Source organism: Bombus huntii, chromosome 4 (genome assembly GCF_024542735.1).
Source record: "Bombus huntii isolate Logan2020A chromosome 4, iyBomHunt1.1, whole genome shotgun sequence".
Classification (NCBI taxonomy): Eukaryota; Metazoa; Arthropoda; class Insecta; order Hymenoptera; family Apidae; genus Bombus; species Bombus huntii.
Genome location: NC_066241.1, coordinates 16,231,989 through 16,244,527, shown reverse-complemented (window position 1 = coordinate 16,244,527; position 12,539 = coordinate 16,231,989). Strand labels below are relative to the sequence as shown.

The following is a 12,539-nucleotide window of genomic DNA, read 5'->3' as shown; positions in this document are numbered from 1 at the left end:
ATTATTATTAACCATTGCTGAACCATTATTTAAGTTCAAAGAATTTCAACCAATGGGATACACGCAAATTTACGTGGCTACTATGGTAACCCTGACTTCCAACTTCTCTTTTTTGGTCAGCTAGTCGAGCGTGTACGTTGCTGTGATAAACAAAATTATAAATCGCAGGTAATCTTAGTTTTCCAAATTCATCCAATGTAAATTAATTATGAATTAGTTTCTAGATTTAATAATTAATTGATCTATAATAATATTTTGCATTTATTATAATACTCAAAAAAGTATGAGGTGGTTAGTGAGATGGTATTGCCTGTTTCATTGTTATTGTTTTGTTTCTTATAAAATTTAAGTTGTATTCTTTAAAATTGATTATTATTTTATTCAAGCTAATTATATCGTATTACTAACGCTTATAAAAATATTAAGTTACACATTTTGAATTTCATCCATTTTCTTTATAGGTTATGTTTTATTGACATTTTGAAATACAATTTGTGTATTTCCTAGAAGTACATATAGTTTTTAAATACTTACTAAATAACTTAAAATTACGTTTTGTTTTCAGCCATGGTGCGTATGAACGTTCTTAGCGATGCTCTCAAATCCATTAACAATGCTGAAAAACGTGGAAAAAGGCAGGTGCTATTAAGGCCCTGTTCAAAAGTAATCATTAAATTTCTGACTGTAATGATGAGGAAAGGTAAGGCTACACGAACATTTTCTTATTTATGAAATAGTAAAAGAATTGTTTTATTTCTTAACTTTAATTTCTGACTTTAAGTTCATGTACATATGTAATACATACATGATCTTTTTACCAAATTACTTTTGATGTTTAAGGATATATTGGAGAATTTGAAATTGTTGACGATCACCGTAGTGGCAAAGTTGTAGTAAATCTTAGTGGAAGACTAAATAAGTGTGGTGTAATTTCACCAAGATTTGATGTCCCAATTAATGATATTGAGAAATGGACCAATAACCTGTTGCCATCTCGACAGTTTGGGTATGTGTTTATATATATTGAAATTTATAGTGTTATATTTCATAGAGAAACTTATGGTTTTGCAATGAATAATTTTGTATTTTCATGGTGTAATTGTAATTTATAAATATTTTAGATATGTTGTGTTGACCACAAGTGGAGGAATTATGGATCATGAAGAAGCTAGAAGAAAGCATCTTGGAGGAAAAATACTTGGGTTTTTCTTTTAATGTTTATTTAATTCAATAAAAATTTCTTAATATCGAAAATATTGGTATTCTATATTTATTAAAATAAAGTAACTATCTTTGTATCTGATTCTTATTTCCTTATCTTTTTCGAATAATTTACAAGCTTGTTCATTTTTAAAATTTTTACAATAAAAGAAATCTAATGTATCTGTACTATTTATAGTAGTATCTATACTTTAATATGGTGATATATGAAATATTAATGAAAATGTTAAAGAAATATAATAGTAAAAAATTTAATTATCAGAGTAACAATTATTATTTTAACATATGTACAAATTTGAAATGTATATATTTCAACATACAATAACTTACAGAAACTATGGTATAATATAAAAAATAATACTTCTACATTGTTTATAATAACGAGTAATATTAACGAGTTCCAAATAAAAGTATTTTTTATTTCAAAATAAATTCCTATATGCATGTGATAATTTATAGCAAATACCAACCAACGCATTTAACATCCAGAAAACTTCTGATTGGCCGCCGTATCTTTTTGTTGATTGGTTGAACAGCATTAGGGCAGTTCGAGCATGCGCGTGGTTGTGATTTCAACTTTACGCCTTCTGTGAACGCAGCCGATGACGGCCAGTCAACAAAACTTTGTAATTCGAACGAAACTCACGGACCGTTCGCATCATGCGTCGCGTCGTGCAAGTTTTTACATTTCGTTAGGGTTTCGTAAATAAAAGTTTTTCGATTGTGTTTTTAATTTGAATAAAAAAAACGTATTAGAGCATTTTTAACAAATTTAACGGTGTTGCCAGGTGTTACCAGGTGAGTGTGACCGTTTTGTGCCGCGTTACCTGGGATTTACCTGAAGAGACAACCGTACGGAAGAATGCATGAAAGTTCACTTCTCACGTACATTGCAATCGCTAGAAATAATAAGTTTTGATAAGAAATATGAAATCAAGTGCGTTGACATTTGGATTTTAATATTTCGAGTATATGTACAAGTTTACCTGTTCTATGATCGGTGTATCGTGCAATTCTCGTAAAAATTCATAATTTTTTTCCCCGTTGCTGCAACAATTCTCGTGTGATCTCATCCGTTAATTCATACATCTTCCGACGATAAGATTACAAAGCTTTGTTTACATTTTTATGAGACTGACCGCATTTCACGTGTATAATTTCGAAAAATGATGCGGAATGTGAAAATGAACCGCAAGGTAGCATCCAACGATACGTAATGCTAATTTTAACGAGGGAGCTTAGGAACTTGAACTATTAAGTCCAAGGTGAAAGAAGAAAAAACCAATTATCGTATTGCATTAAATCAAAAGTCGAATGGAAAACAGTACAGATGCTTCGAGACATTTGGTTTTTCGAAAGGAGGAGGGACTATGAGTGCAAGTAAAAGGAATGTTGTCTCACAGGTGTACGCCGTAATACTCTTCCGTTACGCCTACTAAAAAGAAATAACGCAACTCGAGGCTGAATTCGCACGTGAACTTAAAAATGTGGAGATCGTATAGGAATTGTTGGTACTCGTTTGCGTAACTTCGTCGTAGAATTTGTATGACGTTCCCGGGTTGAAGTGTTAAGGAAGTGGTGCAAGTGGGCAAGAGCGGCAAGGAATTCACCAAAGTAACATGGAGATGCCGTGGAGAAATGCAGTGGCGGACCTGTCGACCTTCTTGTTTGCCGCTGTTTATTTCATTTGGATCGCTGGAAGCGCCTGCGCCACCGGTGAGTTTTCGCGCCCATTTTCATCCCCTTCACCATTTTTTGACTTTCTTTTGCATATATCGCGCACGTTTTCTTTACCCGTACAATTTTTTGTTTAAAACGAACATCTTTTTATTAACTCTGCTATATTCTTTACGTCAATTTGTACGCGATTTTCTATGGTCAAAATAAGTTTCTTAAGTTTAGTTTCTCGTTTCAGTTTTTCTTAAGACATTAGAAGTCTTTTTATTTGTTGAAACAAGATTGAAATTGAAAGATAAATATTCGATGATTGTAGCAAGGTTGAAAAAAATACGAAATACTTTTATTTTCTGTTCTACGCTTTGATGTAAGAATTATTAAATTTCTTTTCTCTCAAACATAATATCATATGCATAACTTTACATAGTTGCATGGAACGAAATGATATGCTAACTGCTAATTATTACTATGTATTGCTGTGGGGAATTTATAACTTCATTTACTAAGTGTTAGCAATATGAAGCATATTTTTCAGTTTTCGGATTAAACGTATTTGGAGGTGTCACGATACGAAAATGTACGACGTGATTATTGAAATTTATACTGGTGCAGGATTTTTGGATGATAAATCGTGAACTCTCTCTCGAGGTTGCCGGTAATTGCTGTCGTTATTACGCGTACGAACTGTATTCGCTTTGTCATGAAACTGGCACGAGAACAGGTTACACACTCGCCGTTACAATATTTGTGACAACGATGAACGTTCAACGTGAGTGCGAGACAACAGAGAATCGAACCAAACGGTTCCTGAAACGGGTCAAGCCTAATTCACAGCGATTTAAACATCGGGAACATTGTTGAGTAGAGTAAACAATGATTTCTTGGCATTTGGCCAAATTGCTTTTATCCACGTATCTGCGTATACGTGAATAACAAATGAGCGGATATTTGCCCAAAACAGAGGAAATTCGAAGCTTCTTCGCAATGTGTATCTCGATTTAACATTAATCTTTGGAATTGATAGATGTCGAATATTTAAACCTAGAAAATCGTAATTTAAAGAAATTCCCGAAGTGTGGGCGCGAACCATTGGTGGATGGCGGGCTACTTTTGAATGGGTCGCGTTAAATATTACAATTAGGGATTAATTTACATATTCGTCAGGACAGTATTACTCATACAGAATCATTGGATGAACAATTCAAAACCGATTCAGTTAAAAACCATATGAGGATTACTATTGCTGTCTAGCTTCTCTCAACTTGCACATCTGAATCAAATTAATTTTGAATTGTTTATTAATCAATTCTCGGTTGTAATTACACTTTGCGTAATCTTCGGGTTGATCATAATTATTGTTTCTGAAAGTGGGCTTCGTCCCATAAAAGTTTGAGAGAAGCCCTGATTTAAATAATTAAATCTAGAACAAAAGAGGGTCTTTTAATATAATATGACTATCTAATATCGAGTGTATTTTGCGTTACAATAAATTCCAATTTAAATTAGGTCTTTGTATTTGCGTGAAATTTCTTACGCCCAAGTGACCTAATACAGTGTACAGTTTCGCTCGATTATGGAATTAATTGTGCGGTTATATGATTTATTGCGACGGTATCGATGGGTAGCCGTTCCTAGTGGCAGTATAATGTGCTTCATTACGAATGATATCAAGGACAGATTGCACGCGTAACGTCGTTAAGTGGATTCTCGTTAATGGGCCATAAGTTGTTTTATACGGTAGAACAACCGCCAAATGCCGCCGCGGATTTATGCTCTGTTCTTATGAGTGCATGCATTAGCCTAAAAGAATAGTCGCGAGCATTACTTTATACACTACGATAACTCTGCGGAAGAAATTGTCGATTTAAATTTTTAGACGACAATTTTTACATATCTAACGCAATCATAAGTTACATAAGTTATGAAATTAATTTTTTCTATTTTATCGTGTTCAATGAAAATATTCTTTTTACTATTACTGAAATGAAAATGTATTATGAAATAATATTATTCCAAGTTAGAACACCGATTATTTTCACGGATTGTACGATAACAAAGTAGCATACTTCCTCTAAAGCATTTTATCCCGAATAAACACGGAGGCAATACTCGTGCTTACACCGTGCCGGAAATTCGTTTATTAAAACAGTCGAGAAATTGGGGCAGATTTTCCTACGATATGGCGGTGACATTATTTATCGCAATACACGTATGAGGCGAGACCATGGCACGTGCTGTATGTATTCTTTCGGATCGTCAACCAAGAGGTCAACGGTTTAACTTCGTTCACACAATTGGCCGGATTAACGTCGTAATAAATCTCAATTAGGGTGGCTCCTACGCTCCCGTGTATAGGAGGGACGGATTTTCGCGGATTTTTATTTTCCCTTCTTCACATCGCGTTTCAAAGGAACCGACCAAGGATTTCCATGTGAATCGATACAGGTGCCACGATTCCAATTCATGGATGTATATGCACAGTAATCCTAAATTAGTTTTTGAATAATTTAACAAAAATTTAACCTGATACAAGCTAAATTTCGAAAGAAGATAATCAGAGTGGTGTAAAGATTTGGAGCAGCTTGCATGATGCTCCAGTTGCCTAAATTCGTCCTCTATCTCTTCTTATCGACGGCGTGGTATATCAAAGGCTGGTGTTGTTTAAAGAAAATTTAATCAATGATTGACTGTCTTCGTTATACGAAGCTACGCCTGCGTCGGTCAGACATAAAATGAAAAGTCTGGAACGAAGATGGTAACATTCCTTCAGACTCACTTTTAGTTTTTCGACATCTAAATTATTTAATAATATTCAAAAGACTAATTGCTATATTTGCTACTGCATGAAATTTATATACTTTATACATTCTCATAAATACTCGCGGTCTAACAATGAGCAGCCTATGAAAGAATATGGGATCACGTGCTTCGGTGTTAGCTACATATGTAATCAAGGTGGTATACGGATGCACGCTCTTTAATACTAATTATCGATGGTAGAGTAGTACGTACACGCGAGCCGAATGTGCAGCTCACTCAGATATGCTTCTTCATTACTCACTGGTGGATAATAATAGATTACTTTCTGACTGAATCTAAAAGAACGCAGGAAAAAAATGCGCAAACTATTTAAAGACAATGGAAAAACGCGTTTTCCTTACTTTTACGTCTTATTCTGGTAACTGGAAGTGAGTACTTTAATTCTTTCAAGACGAATTTTTCTTTTGACAATGAATGTAATAATGTAATGAGCTATAATACACTGTATGGTATGGTTGGTAACTACATACGCACTTAGTGAAGTGAATATGTTAGGCGAGTTAGCATAGCCATTTATTAAACGCTCAAACTGGTGTCATAGTACTCTAAACATTTACAAATTCTTTTATCTATGTTGTTTAAAACGTTCAGTGCTATCGTAGGTTAATCATACGTAGCGGTCTATTATACACCATATTTTCTTTTATTCCATACATATTTACTTAACAATATAAAGTATGAAATCGTTAAGCTCTTAAAAAGTTAACAATTTATTTATATTATATATTATTAATTAATTTGTTTAGCGGTTTATTTTAGTATATAAAACAAAACAAGCCCGTATATAATTTATTATAACACTCAAGATGTAATTAATAATAATTAGAATACAGCCTGTGTATAACTTATTCAGATATATAGGAATAAAATCATAACATATAGGGCAGAATTTATTTCCAATAGAAATGAAACGACGTGTAAAAAAAGAAGGTTTCAAAACAAAAAAATTATTATTGCATGTATATTCAAGAGATTATCAATCCGACTAATGATCGTCTTTCTTAGTGCTTAATATATCTGAGTGCAAAAGCAGCGTCCATTACCATGCCTAATAATTTCTGGAAGAGCAAAGAACTATTCTTGCGACCCTTCATCGTTTTCATTTTAACACCACCTCGACACGATGGAACAACGGGCAATGGCTCCGATTAAAAAGCAGAGAGAACGCATACATACGAGTGTATAGCTTCACAGTCAAATTTTCTACTGTAGAAATACTGTGTGAAATTCGTATATATTTCGTATACGCGTCGCAAGGAAAACGAGTGTTCTCGTGTTTCCAGGTCGACGGTCGACATGATGCAGTCGAGTAAAGAGTATATGAGTGCATTCTGGTGTAAAGGTAAATTGGCGAACGATTCGTAGGGAAAAGAATACACGGCAACCAAGCCGAGGTCTCGCGTTTAAAAACGCGACCGGTAGTGTGTTGAACAATCCTTAAATACGGTGAAAGAGAAAAAGTACGAATTATCAGAATGTATTTCTACCTTTTCCAAGCTTTTAAAAGGCTTCGTAATGTTGTTGTTTCGAGGAAAGTATGCTGATTTTTTCGACAAGTGTATCCTTAATAGAACGGTTCTTCGAGAATTTTTTCCAGGTGGAATTGATTTTGCAGGCTTGAGGACCAATTATGGCGTAAAAGGATAAAAAGTTTTGAGATCTTTTTAATACAACAGAGTTCCATTTCTTTGAACCTATCGATGAAACGCGGAGATATGTAAATCAACCATAATTTTCTTATATTCTCCTCAAAATTAGTAACAGAATAAAGCAATCGCTATATTAAAATTTCATTACAGCGATTTTAATATCATACTATTTATCAGAAATTCTACAACACAGAGATCAAGCATTAGCTAATACCCGTTTTGCCATAAAATTCGCATAATAACAACAACTTCCTTGTAATTTTCTTGAAATTAGGAAGTTTTTTTAACGGAAGGGAGCACGATTGCTTCGAAAATGAAGCAAGGGTTATAACAAAAAACTTCGTCTGTGTTGCGACAGTAATTACCATTTTCACGCGGCCCTGCCGCGTGCTCCAACTTTGCGAAGATATCAAACGATCTACATACTTCGCTCTGAAAACGTTCGTTTCGCGATCCCACCGCCTCGTTGGTAATGACTTCCTGCTTTCGCAATGCAAACGATCCGCCCGCGATCAACGATACGAAAGCGAAGTTACACGACATCACCCCCAATGTGGAGAGTAACGGTTGGACGATCATTAAATTATTATTATTATTATGGACGGGGAAAGAGTGAAAGAGACAGAGGAAGGGGTGATTACAGGTAATATGGCGGAGTATCGGATTCGGTGGATCGGCAGGAAGAGAAGATTTCTCGTGTTTCCAGTTCGTTGTGGTCGCCACGATACTGGATGGTCCAGAGCTATGGACAATCGGAGAAACATTTCTAATTTGCTGCCTGCTGCGGTCCTTGAATTTTTCAAGCCTTAGTTTCATTTTAGTGTCAAATTGTTTTGTGCAATGTATTTCGCGTTGAATAAATTGAGACAATTTTCTGTTTAGTAACAAGAATGCTAAAAAATTTAAGTATTTAAAATAGTAGGAAATTCAAGCATACAAATTAAACAGTTAAATATTATTTGACGAATTCTATTAGCTTTCCAAGTACATAAATTTTGAAATGTCTTGTGCTATAGGTAAAAGACCATACGTTCGGTAACCTGTGCCGTGTAAAAGGTAAGCGTTTGGTGGTATGAGTAGCATATAATGCCAAGAAAGGTATCTATCACTGGCGTCAGCTTAAACCGTAGTACAATAGAGGACAAGGGTCTTTACCTGGTCCTCGAGCACCAGCTCTTCCCTTCGTGTATTGGCCTCTGTACCACTCTACCATTTTCTACAGCGTCCTATTCACCTTCACCAGGTATCTGCCCTTTTTTCCTGGCAAGGTATCGGCCAGCGATGGCTACGAACGAATTTTAAAATCATCTAGACTGACCTGTCTTTGTCGTGCCCAAAAAGCAAACTACCGAAGCGTCCTGTTTTGCGACCAAGTTTTTCAGGACAGAAAAAGAAATAAAAAAAAAGCTCCGCTCCCCAGAGGTTTAAACCCAAAAACTGCATCATACAACAAAAAATGTAAAGCGCCGACACATAATACAGCATGGCTACGTCGTACCGCCGCGTATCAGTACCTTTGCCTAACATACCATTACAAAAATTCATGTTTATTGTGAATAATGTACTTAAAATCTGTATTTTCTGGATTCAATAAACTCCTTTGTAAAAAAAAGTCTTTGTCGTGTGTACGTTAGTTCAATTATTAATTCTGTGACAAGAGAAGATTCTTTGTCAAACACTTTATGAAATATGCCCTCGTTCTTTCATTTTAAAATTTCATGAAATTCAATAATTTACAATTAAAAAATATCGCGAAGAATAAGATCTATCAATTTTCATTCTCCAATTGACCACTCGTACGAATAGACAGAGAGAGGCTACGTTTTATAATAGATAAATTGCCGTTATGTATCTACTTAGATTATTTGTTATTCGACAATTGCTCCCTTTAGTCTCGTGTCTTTCGTTGTGCTAACTGCTATCCTATTGTCACGTAAACTTAAGGGTTGGTTGATGAAACAAGAAGATTGAGTCGTAACACAACTACTGTCTTTATTTTCTAACCAACTTTATTTACTAGCACAGCACAGGTTGACAATAATTGAGACTGATCGGAGAGATGTTCACTGTTCGTGGGTTTTGTCTATTTCTCCCTAGGTGTTCTCGTCTCATTACGGAGGAAAGCTCGGTGTGGGTGTGCCCTTTTTAATTGACAACGCGTATTCGCTGTTCGCACTTTCCGTTAGGAAAAGTGAGGGTAACGATCCACGATGCCAATTGGTTATAGGCCATGTTAATAAATGAAGATAGGAGGAGAAAGCTTCCTATCAACGTGGCTAGTAGGTAATATTGTTTATGGGAAAAACTAGCTTTTTCTTACTAGGTAACTACCTGCTTTCCCCATAATTAGTAAGGACGTATAACAACCTAAGGGCTGTTTCAAGGACCATCCATAAACACTTACAGAAATAATAAACTTAAAAAGTTTAAGTTTATGGTGGGTCCCTGAGATAAGTGAGGGTAGTCGGTGAAACCTGCACACATCCGGCCTCTGATATGAATTGACATTACACTATCATCGTCGAATAGTTTCGTATTGTGCAAATTATACATTGCACTATCGTTTCTTATCGTAACGTTAATATGTAAGCAATATGGACAATTATAGCAGTCGAGTCTCACGTGTTAATGAAATTTGGAAAGTTTGCTGTGATAAATGTTCAAATACTTTCGTGGATCAGTGATGAACGAAGAGAGGTCACGAGACGCGAAATATCAAAATGCGAGGTAAATAACATTGAGTTGCGAGATATTTCGTTGAAGATCGTAAAAGAGGTTAAAGATCGGAACCTAGATCGTTCCATAGCGCTTTACCATCCGTACGAGAATCTCTAGGCTCGTTGTCCACGTGTAGTGCGTTGCTGTTGCCCCACGGCGACGAAGAATACGTGTATGAATGCCTTTGCTCGTCGGCCGGATGTCCCCCTCTCCTTTCCTTTCCTTTTATTTCTTCACCGCATCATCTTCATTATCGTCATCTTTCTCCGTATAGCGGATAGCGGGCCAATTCGCCCTTCAGCATGTTACAACTTCCTCTTCGCTTCCATGAAACGACCAAGTTTTGCGTTTCCGATTGCTTTTGTACCTTTGTCGACGTAGTGGTCGATGAAAGTACAGCCCGCTGTTGGATCTCGCAGGAATGTTTTAACTGCAGTTTTTGTCTTTGGTTTTATTCGTCTCATTCTTTGAATAGAAGTAAGTAAATCGTTTGAAAATCAAACCTAAACGTAACTTTGTATAAAATGGCTTTACTTTCAAATTAACGTTATTATACTATCGTCTCTGTTCTGTTCTGTCTTCCTTCTCGGGGAAAGAATTTCGATTCTTGTGAAATATCTAATTTGATTGCGAACGAATCGTAAAAATGATTACATACTATGCAAGCGAGGGAAGCAAGTTATGGAACTAATAATAAGCTTTTGTAACGATGCCGAGTTGCGAGTAAAGATCTCACCTCGTTTCCATTGGAATGTTTCGTACGAACGCGAAGATATGAGAAAAGTTGCTGAACAGAACGACAAACGTTTGTGTTTCAAAGAACGGAGCGATCTACATCCCCTAGAATCGTTTTTGGGTCGTGTATTTGATCTCGAAATGAATCTGTATCCTTGCATACATATTTTCGCCCCGTTGCAGTACATGAATGCACATGACACATTATTTAACATTGAAAGAATCAATCTATAACGTACAAAAATACTATATATAAATAATCATAATTAAAGCATTATGACATAACATTTTTTAAATATCTTTTAAATTAATCAGTTTCCGACTATTATTCATTTTGTTAACCAAAATTTCTTTTTTTTAACGGAATTCTAAATCGGTTCACTCATCACTGATTCATCGAGTGAAAACTTACGTACTACCTGCCTGTTCGTTTATCGTTGATCAAATGAAAATGTGTTGCATCTGCTTCAAAACGCTGGAAGCAGGAACGTTTGTGTTATTATTATCATGGTTTCGTTTATAATGTACACACGACTGTTTGTTCAGATGGCAACAATCGATTGAAGCGGCGGAAAGATAGTATATCACGGAGCGCTGAATTTTACTTTGCTGCTATAGTTACTAATTTCTAACTTTTCGTATCAGTTTATGCCTGTTTAACCTTTCATTTTGAGGTGAACTTTATTACAGGTTTCGAGTTGCCTATTTTAAATTCTTTATACGTTTATCCTGTCGGTTTATTCGGGAAAATAAAATCATTTTTTTAATTCGTTGAATGTGTTAATACTTCTACCAATGTCTAAAATTCGTTGAATTCAGTTGAGTAATTTTACAAAATGTTAAAATGTTCTCACTTTCACTTATTAGACTTAAATTCAATACTTCTAACACGATCTACAAATTTATACATGATCTAAGAAACGTATTTACCATAGCTGAAATGATACTCACAAATGCGTAATGTCAATCAATTAACTAAACGCTCTGGCAATCATCTACCAACCTTCGTTCATAGAATGCGTACACGATTTTCGTGTTTTCCCATCGCTCGGCTTTCATTAGAACGTGTTTCTGATGTTGTGGATGTGTAACAAGAAATGACCGTTTCTTTCGTGGCATTCGAGTCATCGTTTGCCATAATTCCCATTATTATTCTCGCTAGGGTCGTCTAAGCACGTAAAGAACCGAGCCAAGGCGGTTCTGTCGTCTCATGGTAGCCGGTGCAGAGGCCACTGACCGCCCCCGGCAAGGCTTTCTCATCTTCCACTTCTTCTTTTCGGTTTTGTTCTCCGTGGAACACCAAGAGAGAAAGAGAGGGTCATGCACGTGTGCTGCGTGCCTTCGAACGCATCGACGCACGTAAGTGGCCCCGGTGCAGGTCGATTGAGACGAGCTCTCCTCTTTATGGAAGAATAGGTAACTACCTGGAATGACGGATTCTACGGACAGTGGATTCTATTCACCGGGAACAGTAAAGTCAGAATCAAGTTTTTCGTTTTTAGTACACTCCTTACAGCGTCCAACGTCGGTTTATTCTTTGGTTAGTTCATAGAGTAGCGTCATGGTCGAGGTGTAAACCTGGGCAAAATGGCTTTTACGCTTTCAGTTTCGCGGAATGAATCGATCCAAATAATGTCTCGAAACTTTGCCGTATCTCTATGCTCTGAATCTGACGTTCGGTATTTTATTCGATTTCATTTATGCTCAATGATTTCGAAA

General features: G+C 35.9%; 2 protein-coding genes across 7 annotated transcripts in view; both read left to right on the top strand.

Annotated features, from left to right (window-relative positions):
- Nucleotides 1–28: 28 nt before the first annotated feature.
- LOC126865336 (40S ribosomal protein S15Aa) lies at nucleotides 29–1,303 on the top strand. The gene is made up of 4 exons (XM_050617781.1): nucleotides 29–168; nucleotides 566–700; nucleotides 841–1,006; nucleotides 1,122–1,303. Exons 2-4 carry the CDS (start codon nucleotides 568–570, stop codon nucleotides 1,213–1,215), a joined length of 393 nt encoding a protein of 130 aa, XP_050473738.1. The 5' UTR covers nucleotides 29–168; nucleotides 566–567; the 3' UTR covers nucleotides 1,216–1,303.
- A 508-nt stretch (nucleotides 1,304–1,811) lies between these two features.
- LOC126865310 (protein sidekick) overlaps nucleotides 1,812–12,539 on the top strand; it is a 44,358-nt gene continuing 33,630 nt past the window's right edge. For 3 of the 6 annotated variants that reach the window (XM_050617718.1, XM_050617714.1, XM_050617713.1), the window contains exon 1: nucleotides 1,815–2,937. In XM_050617718.1, the coding sequence (XP_050473675.1) occupies nucleotides 2,841–2,937 (97 nt within the window). In that variant the 5' untranslated portion in view covers nucleotides 1,815–2,840. Of the gene's footprint in view, nucleotides 2,938–12,539 lie in introns of all 6 variants that reach the window. The other 3 variants (XM_050617715.1, XM_050617716.1, XM_050617717.1) reach the window with 3 other exon arrangements.